This window comes from Manis pentadactyla, chromosome 1 (genome assembly GCF_030020395.1).
Source record: "Manis pentadactyla isolate mManPen7 chromosome 1, mManPen7.hap1, whole genome shotgun sequence".
NCBI classification, from domain to species: domain Eukaryota; kingdom Metazoa; phylum Chordata; class Mammalia; order Pholidota; family Manidae; genus Manis; species Manis pentadactyla.
Window position 1 is genome coordinate 220,651,603 of NC_080019.1, and position 21,321 is coordinate 220,672,923.

At 42.5% G+C, this 21,321-nt stretch overlaps 2 protein-coding genes across 7 annotated transcripts in view; both read left to right on the forward strand.

The window, feature by feature from the left end:
• EOGT (EGF domain specific O-linked N-acetylglucosamine transferase) overlaps window positions 1-3,916 on the forward strand; it is a 35,815-nt gene extending 31,899 nt beyond the window's left edge. For all 6 annotated transcript variants that reach the window (XM_057507550.1, XM_057507544.1, XM_036877756.2 and 3 more), the window contains 2 exons: window positions 1,094-1,196; window positions 1,768-3,916. In XM_057507550.1, the coding sequence (XP_057363533.1) occupies window positions 1,094-1,196; window positions 1,768-1,914 (250 nt within the window). In that variant the 3' untranslated portion in view covers window positions 1,915-3,916. The remainder of the gene's footprint in view (window positions 1-1,093; window positions 1,197-1,767) is intronic.
• A 4,417-nt stretch (window positions 3,917-8,333) lies between these two features.
• The window catches only part of TAFA4 (TAFA chemokine like family member 4), a 337,579-nt gene continuing 324,591 nt past the window's right edge, over window positions 8,334-21,321 (forward strand). Inside the window, exon 1 of the mRNA XM_057507570.1 lies at window positions 8,334-9,542. The gene's annotated coding sequence lies outside the window, so the exon portion shown is untranslated. The remainder of the gene's footprint in view (window positions 9,543-21,321) is intronic.

Here is a 21,321-nt window from a genome sequence, read left to right on the forward strand (position 1 = left end):
GAGGCTGAAGGTGGAATGGTGGATGCCAGGGACTCGGGAGGGAGGGAAATGAGGAGTCAGGGTTCCAGTTTTGAACACTGGCTGCACAGCAACGTAGTGCACTGAGAGTAGACTGAACTCTCCTGAACTATGTGTCCTTTCCAGTGGTTGAGATGGCCAGTTTTATGTTAGGTGTTTTCTACCACAATTTTAAAAAAGGGCATGAGAACCAGTATGTCTTGTGAAGAACACAGATCCAACACAGAGAACAACTTCTTCGCCTGGGGCCCTCCCAGTGGTTCTGTAGACGTGGAAACTGAGGGCTCAAGATGAACGTGATTCTCCTAGGGTGCTCCTCTGACTGGGGCTGGCTGTGGACGCGTGGTCTGCTGTCCCCTAATAATCTCACTCTGTACACCATGCCACATCTTTAGTTCTTGACACCAATAGCAGTTACGGTTACCTGACTTCCTCCTTTGGGCTAGATATCTTGAGCATACGGTTTCACTTTTAAAATGACTTGACTCGGCATTTAAATGGGACAAAACTTAGAAAAAAGTGTCATGAATTTCCAGTTTCTGCAAAACATCTGAAATGTATATTTATATATATATATATACATATATGTTTTTATATATATATATATATATAAATAAAATTATCTCTCCATATAATTATGGATTCTGTCTCAATTGTTAATTTCTCCAAGAGAGAGAGGGAAGGAAGAAGGGATGGAAAGAAATGTAATTGGGAAAGCTTAGAGTTCAGTAGACCTGGGTTCAATTTCTGCTTTATAGCTATGTAATCTTGAATGTGTTACCTACCCCATTCAATGCATATGTATAAAGATGGGGATGTTAGGAGATGATACCAAGTATATAGGCAGTTGGCCCTATTGACAAAAGTCAGTCCCCTCCATTCCTTGATCCTGCTCTTAAAGTTAAGGTAAGCTAGTTATGAGACTATTTGAAAAACAATCTCCCTCAGTTGTGTTTACTATTTAGAAAACCTTTTACAGGAACATATTTGGGAGGTGCATTCTTTCCCAGAGAGCTGCTGATTGGGCAGAAATCCCGGACAAACGTCTCATGTGTGGATGCCTGTGTGTCCTTAGGTACAATTGTGAAGATGAGCGTTGTTACTTAGACCTAGCCAGGCTGAGAGGCGTCCACTACCTCACTTGGCGAAGGCAGAACAAAGTCTTTCCTCAAGATAAGGTAAAGTTCAGTGACAAAACTCACCTCATTTTGCTTTTTAATTGGCTTAAAGTATCTAATTAATATGAAAACCTATTACTGAACTTCAGTGCAAAGATAAACTGTTCTCTGGAATAGTGAATTGTATATTATATTTGTAAATTGGGAGAAAAGGGAAATTACTCACTTTGGATCTTTATCTTGAGTGGGCAACTTTGTGAAATTTGGGCCTAGCTATTACATTATATATATGAGGGATAGCAAACTATAGACCAGTGGGCCAAGTCTGGCCCACCATTTGTTTTTGTAAATAAAGTTTTATTGGGACACAGTCTCACTCCTTTGTTTATGTATTGTCTGTGGTTGCTTGTGCACTTGAATGGCAGAGTTCAGAAGCTGTGACAGAGACTCTATGGCCCACAGAGCTGAGAATGCATGTCATCTGGCCCTGTACTGAAAAAACTTGCCTGTCTGTGATGGAGAGCTAATTTATTCTAATGGTTGCCTTGGCCAAAGTAAGGTGATTTTCTTCCTGTTCAGGAAACCTTGTCCTCAGTGAGTTACAGATTTGTGTTTTGGTTTGTTTTTGCAGGGTCACCACCCAACTCTAGGGGAACATCCAAAGTTTACCAACTACTCTTTTGATGTAGAAGAATTTATGTCCCTTGTCCTCCAGGCTGCAGACCACGTGTTGCAACACCCAAAGTGGCCATTTAAGAAGAAACGTGATGAGCTATAAATGTGTTAAGTCTATTGGCAAAAGGGAGTATTTCACTGCTGTACCACCCAGACTCACAGCTAAATCAGAAAAACAACCTGCTATTTCACTAGCCCAGAACTACCTTTTCTATACCAAAACATGCTTTCAGGATATTACTTAAGTGTTTTATAGTCTTTAACTGTTTCTTGTGATTTTTGTGTCATTGCTATTTGTCAAGATACTATTTTTGCACTGAAAACTTTACTTTTTATAGTTCAAATGTTAGGCACGGGCTCACTGTTGTAATTGAGCTCTCTTTATTAGGGATACCAAAGTTTAACACTTGCCGAGCTTTAGAATTTGAAAATGTTTTTGTAGAATACCAGGGGATTGTAATTCTAGAGGCTTCCGATTTATTTATGATATATTTGAGTAAATGCACAGTCACTCTTTTATTTGCCATAATCTGTTCCTAATTCTGTTTGTGATTGGAAAGGCACACGCACACACACACACACACACACACACACACACACACACACACACACGTGTTTCTTAGTTCTGAGCTATAGGACCATGTGATACCTTGAAGAGTGTTATAAGCAGATCTGTTCTACTGTGTCAGAATCTAAGCTAACACCCTTTGAATTCTCTGCTGTGTCTTTTTTAGTCAACTCCAGGTTATATGCATCAAGAACCTGAATAAATCATGCTGCTGCATTAATTTATATTCACATACTTCATATGCAAATCATGTCTTCCCAAAATGTAACAATTGCATGTGATAAAAACAGATTAGGACTGTTTTATGTACCTTCTGGCTGGCTTACACTGATTCCTTCTTAGCCATGAGGAGTGTTTTTGTTGAATTTAAATATCAAATAGTGGTTTCCCGTGTGCATGTGTTTATAACTGCATATACCTGTGTGTATGCATCTACCTCTTGGCCTGGAAGTATTCCAGCCTTTGAGTTTGTACACTTCAGATTAGCCACGTGAAGAGAATTTTTCCCTATAAAAAAGTAAAGACCAAAAAAAAAAAAAAAGCGAAGACGCACGAATTGTCTAATTCAAATGGAAGAGAAGCTGTAAGAAAGTGCCATTGATTAAAATGAATACCTGAAATGCAGTCCCTCTGGGTGAATGGGACTTACTTCTTATAATTTATGAACTTCCAATTTAGTGGTCAGAAACCATGGATTTATTAACTGCAAAATGTGAACTTCACATTTTATTAACACTGGAGAAGTCTGATTTAGAGATGAATGACTTCTATTTTTTAAAGTAAAGAATTAGCAGATTGCAGCACAGCTAAGAATTTTTTTTAACATTTAGAGTTACATAGTCTTATTTTTTTTTCTTTTTTAACAGTGACCCAAGAAGCCTAAGATATTTATTAGTTGAGCCTTTACAGACAAGTTTGTTAACCACTGTTTTAAAGGATTTTGAACAGTTTTCTAGAGTTAAGTTATTTATTAAAATGTAAAGAAAATAGTGACTCTAGTTATAGCTTTGATTTGGATCTTAAAATTGTGTAAAAAAGATTACAAGATATGAATTTTTAAATGTATGGTTATGGCAGAATACTGAGTAACCAACTGGGAAAATAACTTCACAGGAAAGGACTTGTAAAGGCAATGTTGCACTTTTAGTGAGAGCTATAAACATCTGAAGAATTTACCTGAAGAAAAAAATTTGCAGCATTTATCTTACCTCATTTTAAGAAGCAGTGTGGCAACATGATTCTATAGACCAGTGATAGTTTAAGAAATTGAGGACAATCTCATAACAAAACTATTATATTTGAGTATCTTGCATTTAAAAATATGTTTTATATAAATAAGGAAGTACATTTGACACTTTGTGGAATTAACTTTTATCAGACATTTTTATGTCAGAAACAGGAGGTCTTCAAATTGCTATGAAATTTAAATATATAGACTGCTTTGTTATTAAGTCTTTCAGAGAGATACATTTCATTGTTTATACATTTTGGGTATAGCTTTGGAATAAATCTTTTTATATTTTACTTGCACACCAGACCATTTTTAAGATTTTCTGTGTCTGAATGTTACATGCTTGCTTTTTGGCAATCTGATAGCTGTAGATTAACATTAAGTAGCTCACTGATGATGAATTCAGCTGAAGCAAAAATTTTACATTTATTTAGCAGTTTATTATGTGATGCTTTCACAAATGCTATATTGCATAATCCTTACAAAAATGACCTAAGAGTTATTGTTCCTTTTTTTCATGTGAAGAAAATCAGATGCTGCTTAAGAGACTTTCCTGAAGGTCACAGGTCTACTGATTCCACATCTGTGGTCTTCCATTCATTCACTCACATGCTTGTTTGATAAGTATTGAGTGAGCAATTACTATATACCAGTTACTATTCCAGGTTTCGGGGAGACAGCAGTGAAAAGAACAGAAAAAAGCCCTTGTCCTCATGGTGCTTGCATTCTGATGGAAGAGACAGATACTGAACAACTTAAGTAAGTAAAATATGCTTTGTGCCAGATGCTGATACGTGCAATGGAAAAAGCAAGCAAGGGCAAGGGGTGTGGCACTCTGGGGTGAGGTGGAGTCCAGCACATGTGAGTAGAGGGTCAGAGAAGTCCTCTTTGAGGTATCATTTTAGTCAAGACTTGAAGTAAGTGAGATAGGAAGCAAAGCTGATAACTGGGCAGAGCATTCCACGGAGACAGAATGGTATTTGCAAAGGTCCTGAGGCAGGAGTGGAGGAACAGCAAGGGGGCCAGTGTGCCCGAGTGATGGAGAGGCAGAGCAGGAGATGGGGTCAAAGAGGTAATGGGATTAGGGTGCAGATGGCAAGGCTCTTGTCCTTTCCTTTGTAATGAAATGGGACTTGTTGGAGAGATCTCACCAGAGGGTAATGATCTGACTTACTTTGAACAGGATAGCTCTAGCTGTTATGTTGGGAATAGACTGTAGAGGGATATCTTAGGTCATGTTCTCTGGAAAACAGATTCTGGGATAGAGATGTGTATGCAGGTGGTTTATGGGGATGGTGCCCTTGATCAACACCTGTGAGAAGGTAAAAAAAACAAGGTTTGGGCAGACGGAGAAACTGAACCACAATGCAGTAGTTAGGTGAGGCCTCAGCTTGGGGGCTGTAAAGCTGGAGGTTCCTTCAGAGGTCCCTGGATGAAGCAAGAGATCCTCATATCAATGGATCACTGAATAAGGGCCATCCCCACAGAGGGGTGTAACCCTGGGGAGGGCAGCTCCCACAGCTTGCAGACAGTTTCTGGAGAGGAGCTCGGCTATGCTGCATCAGCAGCCCGCATTCCGAGCGATCGGGGACCTCGGGGGCTCTATGCAGCCTCCACTGCTGAGCGAAGGTGGTGCCATTTAGCTTGTTCTGCTCTCCCTGCCATTGGTTTTGGCTCGGCTACTGATCCCTGGCCCAGTGTCCACTGGGACCAGGTACCACAGTTGATTTAAGTCACAACTCACCAACTGAAATTAGAGCTGAAGGCATCACTAATGGTTTTATTTAATGATTCAGATTTTAATGGTTTTTAAGGCTGCTTATAGATAATACTGTGTACTTGACATTGTAGAAGGCTAGCATAGGCTTTTATGGGCTATTGAGGTTCTCTGGCCAATATATTATTTGTTTTTTTTAAATGTAAAAAACATTTTTCTAGTTGTTAAAACAGAGAGCAGAGAGGTTAAGAAACTTGCCCAAGAGCACACAGCTGTTAAGTAACAGATTGGATATATGGCTTTCTTTGTAAAGGAGTTTAAAATTAAACAGGGAAGTTTACAGGTAAGGAAGGAAGGAAAGAAGGGGGAGAAAGAGACAAGGGAGGGAGGAACGAGAATTTAGTTGTAGGAAATAAGGAATAGAGAGAATAGTCCTGGAGTTAGGCCCTTTCTTGCAGTTACAAAATACTTCCCTTTCAAACATAATGAGTGGAGAGAGAATCAGAAAGCCACTTGCTTTTTTAAAACACGAAGCGTATAAGCAGATCACCTCAGGTACAACTGCCTTGGAGAAACCAAGTTTTCCTTTTATTGAAGTATGGTTCATATACATTATTATATTGGTTTCAAGTATACAACACAGTGATTCAACAGGTACATATGCTATGAAATCCTCACCCCAGTCAGTGTGGTTAACTGTCAACATAGAAAGATGTTACTGAATTATTGACTATATTCTCAATGTTCTACTTTCATCCTGTAGAAACCAGTTTAAAATAACCTATTCCCAACCGATGGCTATTGGCAGACCTGCAGTGCCTTTCATTTCTTTTAGCTTACTGGGGCATGTAGAAAGATGCCATCAACATTCTTGTCATAAAAGATGTCGCTTAGTGCAGTGCAAGGGTGGTGTGGGCCCTCGCCTCAGACGGTAATGGAAATTTTGACCACGAGGGGGCAGCCAAGCCCTTCCGAATGGCCCGTGTGCTCCGAAGCCCCCTGCAATCTCATCGCAGATTCCAGGCCCCTGAGCGCTGAGAGGAATGCTTGCTTCTGGGTGTGGTGGATTTTTTTTTTTTCACTACTGATTTGAGAGAAGGTGGGAAAATTATCATGGACAGTTTTCAGATTTAAGTGTGGAATTTCTTAACTGCAGCCTATACCTGAATCCTGTGTAATATCTCTTGATCACTGGGTACAAAGAGCATTTGGCCCCAGGGAGATGATTCCTAGTGACAAAAGCTGGTTGGCAGCATGCATACTTGTTGATGTGCAAAGGAATTTTGGGGGGACTCGAGGTCTATTTTAGAATCTATAGATGGCATAATTAGTTCCTCAGTTCTCTGTAGGAGCTAATTTCTTACATCAGCTTTATAGGTCATTCCATATGCAATTGCTGTTATTGTTTAGTTTGAGCAGAACCAAACTGTAAGCAGAGGAGTCCACTGAATTCTAGATGCTCAAGAATCACGCAGTGTTAATGAAAGAATGCTTTTCAGCATACACCAAGGAGTGTTAATATCAGGTCTCTTCCAGGGTATAAACTAATACAGTTTTCAAAGCGTCTGGTATCTTTACGCTACACGACCTTGAGCTGTCTAATTTGGGGATGTTTTTGATGAAAGGGACCTTGGAGGACCTTCATGGCATTTGTTCATTCTGCAGTGGTTTGTGGACTTCCTACCAATGACAGGCACTTCTAGACTAAGAGGAGCGTTCCCAGGAGAGGCGTGTTTTGTAGACCAAAAAATTTGAATATAGGATCACAAGGCCTGATTTCTCAGCCTTACAGTGCTGTGATCACACAGCGTGTGATCATGGGCTTGTCGCCTAGCCTCTTAGAGCTTCAGTTTCCTTACTTGTAAATTAATGGTGATATCCATTAGGCGGGGTAGATTTAAGGATACAATTAAAAAGTAAAGTCACCCTTGATTAATGCCCAGCACAAAGGGAGATGTTCAGTAAATGCTATTATTATACCATAACATATGGAACTATTACTAGTTAAAGCTCTAGTACCTGGAGAGCATTTAAATTCTGATCTCTAGGCCTCTCCCAGCCCAAGTAAATCAGAATTTTTAGGGGGAGAGTCAGCTGCCTCTATTGAGTCAAATGACCTTAATGCACAGTGGTGGGGCATTGATGGTTTAGGAAGCAGTGAAAAGGGGTGGCACTACACACATCATGGGGTTTAAGCCAGCACTTGTCAAAGAATCTTCCACTGGGCATCAACAGATGCCACTGTTTACTTGGGAAATGTCGCCACATGCTAGGTGACATAGAGTTGTTTATTGCAGTGTGCTCCCTACCTCTGATACACCAAAGTGCATTATGAATCTCTCCACTGGAAGATGCAATTTGCATTGTTTCCGAATTCACTTGCCTGCTAGATCTTTTTCTCAAGGACCGTGAGGATCAGCATTGCATGAATCCCTCTCCAGGCAGCTGCTGAAGGTGTTCGCTGTGGCCACAGCCCCCTTCCAACAACAGCGGTACCAGACAGTGTCAGGCAGGGGGTTGCTTTGCTGACTTGCACCCTGTTTGTGAGTTACATCAACTGTGTTACCTGGTCCCAGTGGACTGGGCCCGGGATCAACAGCTGAGCCAAAACCGACACAATCAGGCTACAAGATAAGGGATAAATAGATGAGCCACCCAAATCCCTTCTGCGGGGGTATCAGACACGATGCAAAGAGAATGGCAAAGTCCTTGGTACCAGGCACCAGATCTGAGCTAGTGGTAATTCTCTTGTATCAAGTCTGAGCCACTTTCAGCATCCAGGAGGCCACTGGTACATTCAGGCCATGAATGGGATTATCTCTTCCTCATGGTCTGTAAGAACCTAACAAATACAGCCATGCCAGTACTCCAGGTATGATTAGCCCCATGCTACACCATGAAGAAGGAAGGATTTGACCCAAGTTTTCCTACTCCAAGTTCAGTGCCACCCAACTATGCTGATGCATTGTTGAGATCGTTCCATCAGCAGGACAAACATAGGTCAAAATTGTCATTTCCAGAAAAATCTGCAAAGTAAATTGCAAGGACACAGTTTGGCTAAAGTGCCTACTATTTTGGGTGGAAATCTAAGCTGGGTGGAGTGTTCAATAAACGTGCCAGTGAAATGAAGCCAGTTTGATATGAGGCAATTGAATGAGAAATCAGCAAGTAGGAGATGAAGTTAAAGGTGACTGACTGTTGCAAGTCCCTGGAGAAAACCGGCAGTGAAAGTGGTAAGGCCATGTAAATAAACCCGGTGATGAGAGTAAAGTCGGGGATGTACTGGACACATGCTGAACAGACTGCAGAAGGAGAGGTCAGGATGAACACGTGAAAGCCAGCTAAAGGGCAGGAGGAGGAAGAAACTGGAAAAACTCAGGACTCAAATGTGCATCTTACTCTTTCAACTCTTAAGGCGGGTGGAAAATGGGAGGGAAGTGAGAAGGCACTGACTCACAGTAAGCAATTCTACGCTGATAGAAAAATGTAAATCCTCTGGAGAAATATCTTGGTATCATTCTTCAAAAATGCAGGGGACATTCAGCAACTTTCAGAGAGAGATTTTACACAAGTGGCTTTTAGAGGTGTTTATGGCTCACCCTGTAGAAATGGGACCAGGATGTTTTCCTCCTCCAGTTTACAAGGATGTCACTACATATGCTTTTCTGTAAAATTAAAGGTAAGATGCGATGATGGAGCATCTCACAGTATCATCACCAAACCGGAATGTGGAGCCCAGGGGGAATTTTACTTCTGCCTGTCCAGTATCTCTATGCAAATAAATCGCCTTTCAGAAATTGCTTTGTAATACGATCATATTTACTTTGTACTAGATTATATGTTCTTGGATAGTCTTGCCTTTGCAATTCAAATAGCAGGTTATTGAAAAGAAGAGTTTTATGGTGGCTGCTACTTGGTGCGAGCAATAAATCTGGAGGACATGGAAATAAAAGTAATTCACAGGAAAAGGTACCCATTCCTGTAGGGCTTTTGCCTCCAAACTGGTGAACAGGGCCAACAGCTGGGAAAGGTGTTATGTTTTGATTTTGTGTTTTTGCTCCTCCTCTTCCTCATTCCAGTATTAGCACTTAGAAGTCTGCTTTCTTGGTGCAAGTTAATAATAGCACCCGTGGGCCAGGAACCCACAGAGAAGTGTTGCCTAGTTGGCTGCTAGGGAGCAGTGCGGTGTTCCAAGTGGATCCATCAGCCATGCGGGTAAGACAGCGCAGCAGGTTTTGGACCTACTCTGTGGGGCTGTGGCTCTGCTTGTCCCTTGGAAGAGAACCCGTAGTAGCCCGTGGATAACATGTTCTTCACCCGCCGAGGGGCGTGGCGTGGGCGCGCATCAAGTCTGACGAGTTTCAGGCTTCGCAGAGCTGGAGACGGGCGGTGAAAGGCGAAGGCCTCACTCCCCCAGCCTCCGTTTCCTCACCTGGAAGTGGAGGCTAGGGAGGACCCCACCTGGAGGTCATCCTGCGTGGGAGGCACCCTGCTGGGGAAACCGTGAGAGGCAGCGGGCAGCCCGGGTGGATCAGCTCCTGGCCCAGGTGGGGCACCTCAGGAGGACGGGGCTGTGGGGAGGAGTCAGGGAGGGCGGCGCACAGAGAGGCCTCCAGCGACCGGGAGCAGGGCGAGCGAGACGCAGGCGGGGGAAGCCGGGGTCGGGGAAACCTTTGTGTAGGCCCAGCGGCGCCTGGGAATGCTCCGCGCCGAGGCTGCAGAGACTCGCACCGGACCGCTCGGTGCCCGTGGGCTGGAGCCCGCGGCAGAAAACCGACGGGGGCGGCCAGACGGCCTTCCCGAGGCCGCAGGGCTGCGAGGTGGCACCCGCTTCCAGCCGAGCGGGCTCTCCAGCAGCCCCGGGAACCTCTCAGTCCTGCCTGCCCGGCCGGGGCCTCCCCGCCGGTGAGTGAGCCTGACCCGCTCTCCGCCCTGCGTCTGCTCCCTGACCTGTGAATAAATGGCTCGGGGTCTGGGGATGTGCGCACAAGCACGCGCACGGGTAAACACACCGTGCATGGGTGAGGCAGCCCTGTGGTGGCTCTGATGGAGGGTGGTTTTTCTGGGCCTCAGCCAAAAGTCTTTTTACAAAATGTACCTGTGGTTAATCCCGAGGGGCGGGGGGCGGGGCTGGCTGTCATTGACTAAAGTGTTTAGGGATGGGCTGAGTTTTAAAGACATTCTGGCATAGCCCGGAGTTTTCCATTCTAAGTAAGAAAGTGACCACAGGGCAGGGGAAACTAAAGCTGTTCTCTTTATTTTTTTAAAGTATGAATTGCTGTTTGGGGGAGGCGTCGCCCGAGGCAGGTGTTGTTACTTACTGAGGCTCATTGGTCAGGCGCACGTGGTAGAGGAGGCTGCTGACACGTGCCGCTCAGGGAAGGTCCCAGCCTGCCTTTTAAGTAGAGAAAAGCTCTTTACGCGAATGGAGGTGTCTAGTGCACCAGCGCCGCTACGGATGGTGGCCTTCCGTGGTCAGTACGATGTTACCAAGGGCCCCCGGCACGCTTGCTCGGTGGGGCTGAGGCCTTCAGAGGGCTCTCCTCTGCCTGGAGGTGTTTAGACTTGGCCTACCCTAGAGAGGTGGGATGGGGGGGAGGCGATGACGCTTTACGAGCGGAGTAACTCGGGTAGGTAGGTGGCGGTGCCCCGGGCAATTCCCCGCGGCTTTGGTGGGGCGCTTTCTTTTGTTCTGTGTTGCCTCTGGGCCAGAGGAGTTGAGGTCCTGAGCTGAATGCAGGGGCATAGCTTCCACATAAGAAGAAAGAAATCCTTTCCCAGGAAGACAGCAGAAACCTCAGAAGGTGGTGTTTTGCAACTGTGTCGAAATGTGGACTCAGGGGTACTTTTAGTCGTGAAGTGTATGACCACAGTCATGGCCGACCTTTATCATAGTCCAGCCCTTCGCCCCATTTTCTCTCCACCTCTAAACCCCCTACTCCTCCTTCAGCAAGTCCCTGAATCTGACCTCCCCCTCCTGGCTTGGCACATTGCGGACCAGTAGCAACACGATTCATCACCCTGAAAAATGCGGCGGAGCCCGAGGCTGGCGTGCGATGCTGACGTCAGTGGGCACGATTCATTACCCCATCAAGCACTTGGCATGTCAGTCAATGAAAAAATATGTGCTTTAGAACCGACAGCTCAAAATCGTCTTTTTAGCAATTGGCATGCCAAGATCTTGATAGTATTATGAATTACCCTTTAAACCAATCATTTCATCCCATCAATTTTGGCCTTATAGACTTATCTTTGGGGGGGAGGGGCGGGCTAAATTATAGAAGTTATTTAAAGTAGCAAGCAAGATAACTTGGTGACCTGGGAAGGCAAGACTATAGATAGCTACGAGAAGAAAAATTGTAGGAACAGGTCTTCAGGGAAGATAAGGGGTAAACATACAGTTGTAATTCACAAACGTGTAGGAAAAGTTCTCCAACTTCATATGACTTTCTAGCATGACAGCCACTTTATTTTCATTGGCTACGTAGAATGACACTGAAATTTTGTCCTCGTTTTCCATGACAATGCCCTGCGAAAGTAGGAGATGATTTATTATTCTGTTTGCATTATGGTGCAAGCTTGCTGAGCAATATCGCTCCTGATTATTTAGGACACACAGGTGTTTAGTGCAGTCTTGGACTGAACTTTGAGCTTAGTTGGAAGATCAATTTTTCCCAGTTAATCTCCATATGTAGATTACTTTCCTCACACTTGATGTATGGTTTTGTTATACTCATGTGGCTAATTAATTCCTCTCATTCTCAAGTCCGACCTCTTCAGAGATCTGTACCCATCTCTTCTCTGAGTGTTTTGAAACCAGGGAGAAAAATTGCACAGCTCGATGACTTTATGGGGAGTGTTTAGCATGTTGGCATGCATTTGGGGTGACTTCTGAACATGGCACAAAACAGGTTCAGGTTTCAGCTGGTCAAATTGCTTTCATTCTAAAATGTCAGCTTTATTTCTAGGAACAGCAGCTGCCACAACACATTTTTTTTTTCCCCTCAAATATCTCCGCTGATTGCTTGATGTAAATGGTTATTTTTGCATCCTGTTAAATAATGCCCCATTGCTACAACCATGGTCGTTTTAAATACCATCACAAAATAACAGCAACACCAATTTGTTCTCAGATTGGGTCTTAATTGTTCACCCATTGTTTGAAAATAGAGAACAGCCTCATTAATCCACTGCAGAATATTAAGCATTCCATTAAAATATTGCCCTGAAAGGAGCATTGCTTCAGATCCCCTTCATGTGTCCTTCACAGCCAGCAATATGATCTATTCTGCATTTTAAACTGTCAACCTGAAGCAAAATCTGGGCATCCGTGACCTTTTAATTTGTGCTTCAAAGAAAACATTTCTTAATGTTATGTAATAAATCAATCATTACTTGCTTAATAATCTTAATGCATGTCTTTGAAGTCAGCAATCCACTAGAGAGGCTGGGATTTTTAAAAATTGACAACTCTCTGGTCATTTGATGAAAACTGTGTCTTATTGATCAGCTGTGAGAGACAGTACTTGATGTTAGCTGCCTGTAAAGGCATACAGTCATGGGGAGCAATGAAAAATGACTATTATATATATACACGTACACGCATATTTATATGTCGTCTCCGAAGTGCATAGAAAATACGACTCTTTAGTGTTTTAGTGTTTAATATTTATCAGATAATACTCCTTTTTAAGTCTGTCTTGTCTTTATACATGAACATACTAATATACACAATGTTGGTGTATTTTATGGTTTGTTTGATCTTGAAATGACAGTTTTTGCAACCGCATGTTCTATGTATAGGTTGCATTATTTAAAATGCAAATTTACCCATGTTCCTTTAGTCCCCTTTTGTCTATTTGCCTTGATTTCTTTTGTATTCCGAACAATATTTCAACTTAGACATTTTCCAACTTAGAAATAATATTCTTATTATTAATGCTCTGTTTATCATACACCCCTCAAAAAAAGACCAACCCTGGATTTTTTTATTATGCAGATGGGCTTCAGATAACACAGTTGCAAATCTGCTGCTACTTTAATAACTAACTGCTGAATTACAGGTTTTCTGATTTGAAGTATATTTAGGAATAGCAACAAAATGCAATTAATCTGATAGTAATAGGAACAGAAGTTAATATTGGCCTGAAGGTAAACTGCTCACTGTAAACTCTAGCCTGAATAATTTACAGTCACAAAGGCTCACTTCTGGTTCCTAAAAAACAGTCCTCTCCCTGCTGCGTGCACAGCTCAGCTTGACCAGATTCTGCTTCAGAGAATTCTGCCTAGACTTTACCAGGGTCCTTTCTTAGCCAGGAACGTTAGTGTCAGTGCCTCTCAGTCTCCACGAGTCCCTCTTTTCCTTGAAATGGGGAGTCCCTGGAGCATAGTGGTAAACAGCACACCTGGGTTCAGGATCGCAGCCCAAGGCTACCAGCTATGTCCTTGGACAACGCATTAACCCCCTGGGCCACCCTTGAGGAACACTCACCTCAAGGGGTGGCCTTAGGGGTCAGATAATAATGCCTGCACATCAGAGGGGTTCCAGGCAGCTCCAAAAAAAAGGAGAGAAAAATGCTACAATATTTCACTGCTTGGGGGGCCACTTCTCACTCCTGGCTCCAGCCTCAAGTTGGGATATTGTTACCAATTGCTGAGTAGTTCTTCACTCTGCTCTCTGCCCCTTTCCCCATTACCTTTTCCATCATTTCTACTCAATAATTAATACTGAAAGGCTTTTCTATATTGAAACAATGCTCCCAAAAGATTTTTTTACATCTTCTCTGGGTTATTTCATTTTCCTTTTATCGGAACAATTGAAACACATTTAAACAGAATAGGTTTTATCTGTTACTTGTCTTTTATCTTCTAAGTAGCAACTACATGTTCATTGCAGAAGTGTATGAAAATACAGATAGGGCAAAAAAAAAATTATTTGAAGGAAACTATAATTACGAATCCAGATCTGTGTTGTGCATATCCCTCCAACACTCCAACATGTGCACACAAATTTTACACACATACATATGCATGTAGTTCTAAATTTGTATGCTAGGCTTCATATGTATCCATACTATCATGTATCTACTAATAGGATTTAATGGACACCTCCTCATGACCCTAAAATACTTATAACAATAATGTCTGCAGATAATTTCACTGAGGCAATTTTATATTGTTGGGCAGTTAGACTTTTTAAACTACTTAATAAATTTTTTAAAATATCCTGCCTTGAATATCTTTTGTGCATCTGTCCAACTCCTGCCTTCGGGTAAATTCCTAGATGTCGCTCTGCAGGACCCAGGACATGTACATTGCCAGAGATTTGATTACATAGTGATAAACTTCCATTTAGAAACGTGGCACTCCTCATCTTACCCTTCATCAGGTATGCAAGCATCCAGCTCCCCTACCTACAACACTGGATATTTAAAGTTGGTAGAAGGGTTTTAAAATAGCTTGAACACAGAAACATTGAAAGACTAGGACATATTGGATCCCTTTGTGTTTCATATATTGAAATAATTCTAAGCAGTCTGGTTAGCGCGTTGGAGCACCGATTTTCATGAGAAGGATCACAGCTGAATAGGAAGTACAGCCAGCTGCAGAGAGCCAGGCCTTGCACAGGGAACGGTTGTTTTGATTGAAATGACCCAATAAAGGAGTGGTGGCGAACATTATTTAGACAGCCCAAGTGGCTGTCACTTCTCAAACTAGGTTAAGTAAAAAAGGCTATGCAGGTTAATTAAAAGATAACACCACACAGTGGGACACAGGGCCTGGGTAATTGTTTCTTCCACTAAGATAAGGATGCATTTCATGTTACAGAGGTCTAGGAAAAAAATAAACTTGTGTGACAAAGATGAGACCTTTGTATCGAAAGCTGGTGTGCTCGCCCCATACGCCCACATTAGGCATTTATAAGCCTGGATGCAGAATGAAAGTTTTGCAATTATCTATAAACATTGAATGGCTATCCTGATCAGTAGATTTGGGTTGTCTGTAACTGTATGAAAAAGATGACATAGAAAAAAATCTCACTTTTTATTTGTAAGTTTCAAATATATGCAAAAGTAGAGTGAGTTGTACAAAGAACACCCATGTGCCTATCACCTCCTTACAGCCATCATCAATATATCCACTTTTGCTCATTTACCCCCACGCCAATCTTCTCCTGCCCTAGATTATTTTGAAGCAAATCTTTGATGTAATATCATTTTATTCATCCATATTTTAATGTAAGAAATTTTAGTTTGAGTCCTTGGTCCTAAACAATTTAATTTTCTGGTTCGGCATTATCTTAGTAAACTATTGATTAGTTGTACAACCTTAGCAGAATTACTTTCTCTAAGCCTCAGTTTCCTGTCCTACAAAAGAGATAGTCATAATACGTAGACATGGTGGTGGTGTGAGGATCCCGGAGGAGTTCATGTGGACAGCGTCAAAGTGATGAGATATGTTCACTAATCAGCATCGCCGTTATTATCCCTCGAACTCAGATTCTGTAGGAAGATGACATATGGGAACGTTGGAAAGCTGAGCAATAAGATGTAGGGGCTTACAAGGCTGCAGGGAAAGAGAAGATGGAATGTGTAGCAAGAGTGTCAGAAAAAAATGAGGAAGGCAGGAGATGCATGAAGAAGGAGCATTACCAGAAGCATCCCGGAGCCCAGGCACACCAGGGCGTGCGTGGGGCCGTGTCCCATTTCTTGGCAACAGGATAGAACTTGAAGTGGAGCATTGGCAGAAGATGGACAAGTAGAAGATGAGTTTCAAAAGTGTCAAATTCTATTGAAGGGCAAATCCTATCCCAGCAGTAAGTATCGTTACAATGCAGAAGTTGATCTATATATGGAAACAATTTTGAAGTCTTGCTCCATTTCCAGAAATGATCGATACGGCAAATTTCCATGCATGTAAGTCAACCCTTGGAATTTTTTTTTTTTTCCTGGGAGGATGTGATTGGTTGTCTAGCTCTACTAATCTTAACCAAATGAAGACGTTGAGGTGACTACCCAGATGGTTTTGAAATTTTGGATCTAAAATGGCCGTGTTCCCCATTCGTTGGACACCTTTTTTTTTTTATGTCAATCACTGATTTCTTCATCCAAAATGACATACAGCATAATTTCACAATATAAAATCTCTCCATATGCTGGAATATTTTATGTAGGTCAGTAAATTGTCTTAATTTTTATGCGTTAGAAATGGTTCCAGGCACTAACTTTGACAACCTTTGCTTTTTTTCCCCAAACTTATCTATCCTATGACCCATCTCCAAGGGACTGAATAGCTACAGGGATACTTTGATGAATGAACCCCAGTAAAGAAGTTAATGGCTGGTAAGGTGTTAATTGGGGCTACTCCTTTTACATACCATTTTCATTGAACAGAGACCAGATGCCTTGACTACAAAGAATACATAATAGGAACGTTTTATTGGCAATGCCAGTGAGAGGAAGGAACATATTGGAACAGGAGGGCATTTGGTGTCTTCAAATCAAATCACACAAGAACAGAATTTATAAATCCCATGAAAGGATTTAGATTTTATCCTCAACAGTATGCCTCCCAACTAAAATGGGAAGTGACATAATCGTATTTGGACTTTAGAAAGGTCACTCTGGGTTATTATGGAAGCAGACAGGAGGCAGGAGATAGGAGAGAGGTGTAGGAGTCCATGTACTAGGACAGCGTCTGTGAGGATGGAGTGATTTGGGTGGATATTAGGAGTTAGAATCCATGGGTCTTGATTATCAATTTAATGCAGAGGGTGAGCGTGGAGGAGACATCAAGGATGATACTCAGTAGGCAGATGTGCAAACTAGGGTAGGTGAGTATATCATTGGCTACAATAACAAAGGCAGGGAGAGAGGCAGGTCTTGGAGGAAAGAGGGTGAGCTGTACGTTGGATGTGTTGAGTTCAGGTACCTGTAAAGTATCCAAGTGGTGGTACCCGGTTGATGTAGGAGTCTTAGGGTGAATAGATGCCACAGACATAGAAACTGTGGTTGAAGTCACAGGAATGGATAAAATCAAAGACAGTCAGCAGAGAAAACAGGCGAATGCACAGATGCCAAGCCCTGCTTAAAGCTCTCCCAGGTTTGCATTTTCCCTGGACTGAATTAGTTTCCTTGACAAGAGTGGTTCCTAGTATCAGGGAATACGTCAGCGTTATCAGACTATGTTTCTGCATTGAGGTTGAGAGAGATTCTCAAGATCTTGTGGTAGATTAAGGATAGAGCCACGCATTCTTTGACACACCTCCCATCTAGAGGTGGGTCTGCTTCCCCCTGCTTCTTCCCCTCACCTCTGAAGCATGGGTGGTCTCTGTGACTACCTGGATCAGTCGGATGCGGTGTTGGTGACCCTGTGTCTGGGCCCACACACCGCCAGACCAGCAGCTTCCGATGCCTGCGTCTCAGTGCACTTGTTCCTAGCCGCTGCGTAAGGGGTCTGACCAGCTGCAGGAGAGTCGTGTGAGATGGCGTGGTGGGACAGAGACCCACTGAGCCTACCTTCCAGCTGCCCATCAAGGCGCCTGTGAGTGATGCTGTCTTGAACCCTCCAAACGAGTCTCCAGCTGAATCCCACAGAGTGGCCCCCGTCAGTGCCAAACAGAAGAATTGCTTAGCCAAGCCCCGCCTGAAGTCCTGTCCCCCTGATTTGTGGCCTGCAAAGGAATGTTCGTTGTTTTAAGTCACTGGGCTTGTGGGTGGTTTATCCGCCAATAGAGAACTGAGACAGGTTTCTGGGCCTCCTAATATACATCTTTATAAAACATGATGCCATGGTTTGAGTGTTCTCATAAGCCAAGGGACCTCTGTGTTGGGCTCTGTGTTTTCATTTGTAAATCAAGGATGAAAATGCCTGCCATCTCTTGTCAGAATGATTTCAGGGCCAAAGACAGGTAGTATAGGGAAGGCACTTCATAAATGATAAAGCACCCTGCAACTAGAGATGGGTTTAAATAGAACTGTGAAGTGCTAGGTACAATTTAAATAGAATTTTATTGTAAAATTTTAAACTGATACAAGTTTTTTAAAGTGTTAAACATATAATGTTAATTAATGTACTTACAATTTTAGGTAACATTAAGATCAATCGCAATTACTTGGACTCTCCCTCACTTTTTATCACTGCTTCCTGCTTATTGAGTATTTTGATTCTTTGTCAAAGGTTGGAAGTTCATTTTCACCTTGTGTTGGTCTAACGAGGGCCTTATTTTCTTAAGGAAATCGAGCAGATTCATTTGGTCCAGAGCAAGGAGTAGAATTGGATTCAAACTGACACACAGCAGGTACAGACATCCTTGGATGGCGTGGTGCTAGCTACAGCCGAGTGGCTGGTTAACGCTTGCTGCATTACCTGTTTAGTAAATTGAGTGACTGAATTACATCACTTGCTCAGCACTCTGGTGATCTGGTAAGGGTTTTCTTCAGGGTAATTGAATTAATTGGTGGAATATAAATGAACATTAACCTTGCAATTTTTTCATCACGGTGCTTTTGAAAAAGTAGATAGGTGGAGACTTCCGACTGAATTGTGATCCTTAATAGCCCAGGGGGGCATGCCTCCCAGCACTTATGTTCAGTTGTTTGACACATGCTGTGATAGCCAGTGGGGAGAAAAAGCAAAATGAAGTCAGAGGGGGTGGTGGGGTGCAGTTTGGGTGGTTCCTATAGATGAGGGTTTTGCAACCTTGACACTGTTGACTATGTTGGGCTAGATAATTCTCTTTTGGGGGCGAGGTGGTTGCTATGCATTTTAAGATATTTAGCATCTTTGGCCTTTACCCACTAGATGCCAGCAGCAACTCCCACCCTTAACTCACTTGTGACAACCCCAAAACGACTGTGAACTTTGCCGAATGGGTCCTAGGGGCCCAAAGCGCCCTCTGTTGAGAACCACTGTTGCAGACAATAGAATGTATTTCTCATACTAGTGAGATTTTGCCTCAAATTCCTACCCCTGTCTCATCCCCAAATGACAGCTTTACATATCACATACATTTCTGTTTAATCAGCTCCTCTCTGGTGGTGTTTTCCAGGGCAGCGATCACTTGTTTATCCCCTTTCATATTTGACAATGGATTGTTCTTCATTAGACTCACTCAGAAACTGACATCCGCATTTGAAGGCGATTTTTTAAAGAAGCCATCCTGTAAAAGGTCATAAAACACTTGGCATTAGGTTCTTAGAGTGTGTGATGAATATTTTAATAGTTAAAAATGTAGCCAGGCAGCAAGGAAATGATTTAATGTTGTAAATAAATCTCTTTGTGGGATTTAATGTGCAAAAATGGACAGCAATGGCTTTAAAAAAATCATTCCCCAAATGATGGGATCTATACATGGCGTACTCTGTGTGCCGGATCCATATCTGGAGACCGTTCACTGTATCTTTCTTAGATATTGGAGGAAGACACGAAGATCATTTTATCTCTTAGGACCTCTATCTCTTTTTCTCAAAACTAGAAGCCCATAAAGTCAACTTTCTGGGAAAAGTACTGATAACAGACCCCTGGAGAGTGTAGCATTCATCCTCTGCCCCCAGATAATAATAAATCATACTGTGGAAGTGGTGCTTATGATGTACCAGGCACCGGCTAAGAGCTTTACATGTGTTCATACTCAGCCTGATGAGTTCATTCAGCAGGTAGCAAACCATGGTCTGTGGGCCCAGTTTGGCTGCCACCTAGTTTTGTACAGCCTGTGAACTAATAATGTCATTTACAGCCTTTAAGTGGCTGAAAGAAGAAAGAATATTTCTTGACGCCTGAAAATTATGAGATGTAGCAAAAGGCACATCTGATGGACTGTTATCTAAAATATACAGTGTGAAACATAAATATATAAATATAAAATATATCTTAAAATTCAACAGTAAGAAAACAACCTGATTATAAAGGGCTAAAAAGGGCCCTTAGCAGCTCATCAGTGAAGGTTACATAGATGGCTAATAACAATATGAAAAGATGCTCCAGCTTATGTCACCAATGCAATGCAAACTAACACAAGATACCACTACACACCTGTTAGAATGGCCAAAATCCAGAGCTTTGACAGCACCAAATGCTGACAAGGATGTAGATCAACAGGAACTCTTACACCTTGCTGGTGGGACTGCAGAAAGGTACGACGACGGAAGACAGTTTGGGTGTCCCTGACAAAACTGATTGCGCTCTTACCATAGGATCCGCGATTGTGCTCCTTGGTATTTAGCTAAGGGAGTGGAAAACTTGAGTCCACACAAAAATCTGCACATGTTAATAGCAGCTTTATTCATACTTGTCAAAACTTGGAAGCGGCCAAGGTGTCCTTCAGTAGTTGACTGGATAAATAAACCCTGCTACAGCCAGGCACTGGGGTGTTACTCAGCGCTAAAAAGAAATGGGCTGTCAAGCCTTGAACAGACATGGCGGCACCTTCAATGCTTGTTACTAAGTGAATGAAACTAACTTGAAAAAGCTCCACATACTGTGTGGATGATTCCGACTATAGGGCCCTTTGGAGAAGGCTAAACTAGGGAGACAGTAAAAGGTCACTGTTTGCAGGCTGGGGGTGGTGAACAGATGGAGCACAGAGGATTTTTTGGGCAGTGAAAATAGTTTGTATGGTACTGTAATGATGGAGATGTGTCATAATACACCTGTCCAAACCCATAGAATATACAATACAAAGAATGAGCCTTGAGGTCAACTATGGACCCTGAGTCATTACAATGTGCCAATGTAGGTTGATCCTTGGTTTAAAAAAAAATGTGTAACTCCAGTTATCAGTGTTCACAGTGGGGGATGCTGTGCATGTTTGGGGTCTGGGGTATATGGGAAATCTCTGTACCTCCCTCTCAGTTTTGTTGTAAACCTAAAACCGCTTAAAAATGTCTTAAAACATGTTATGAGAAAAAAAACAAAAAGTTATGAGATTTCAATTTCAGTGGCCGTCAGTAAACTTTCACTGGGACATAGCCATGCCCATGAGGTCACCTACCGC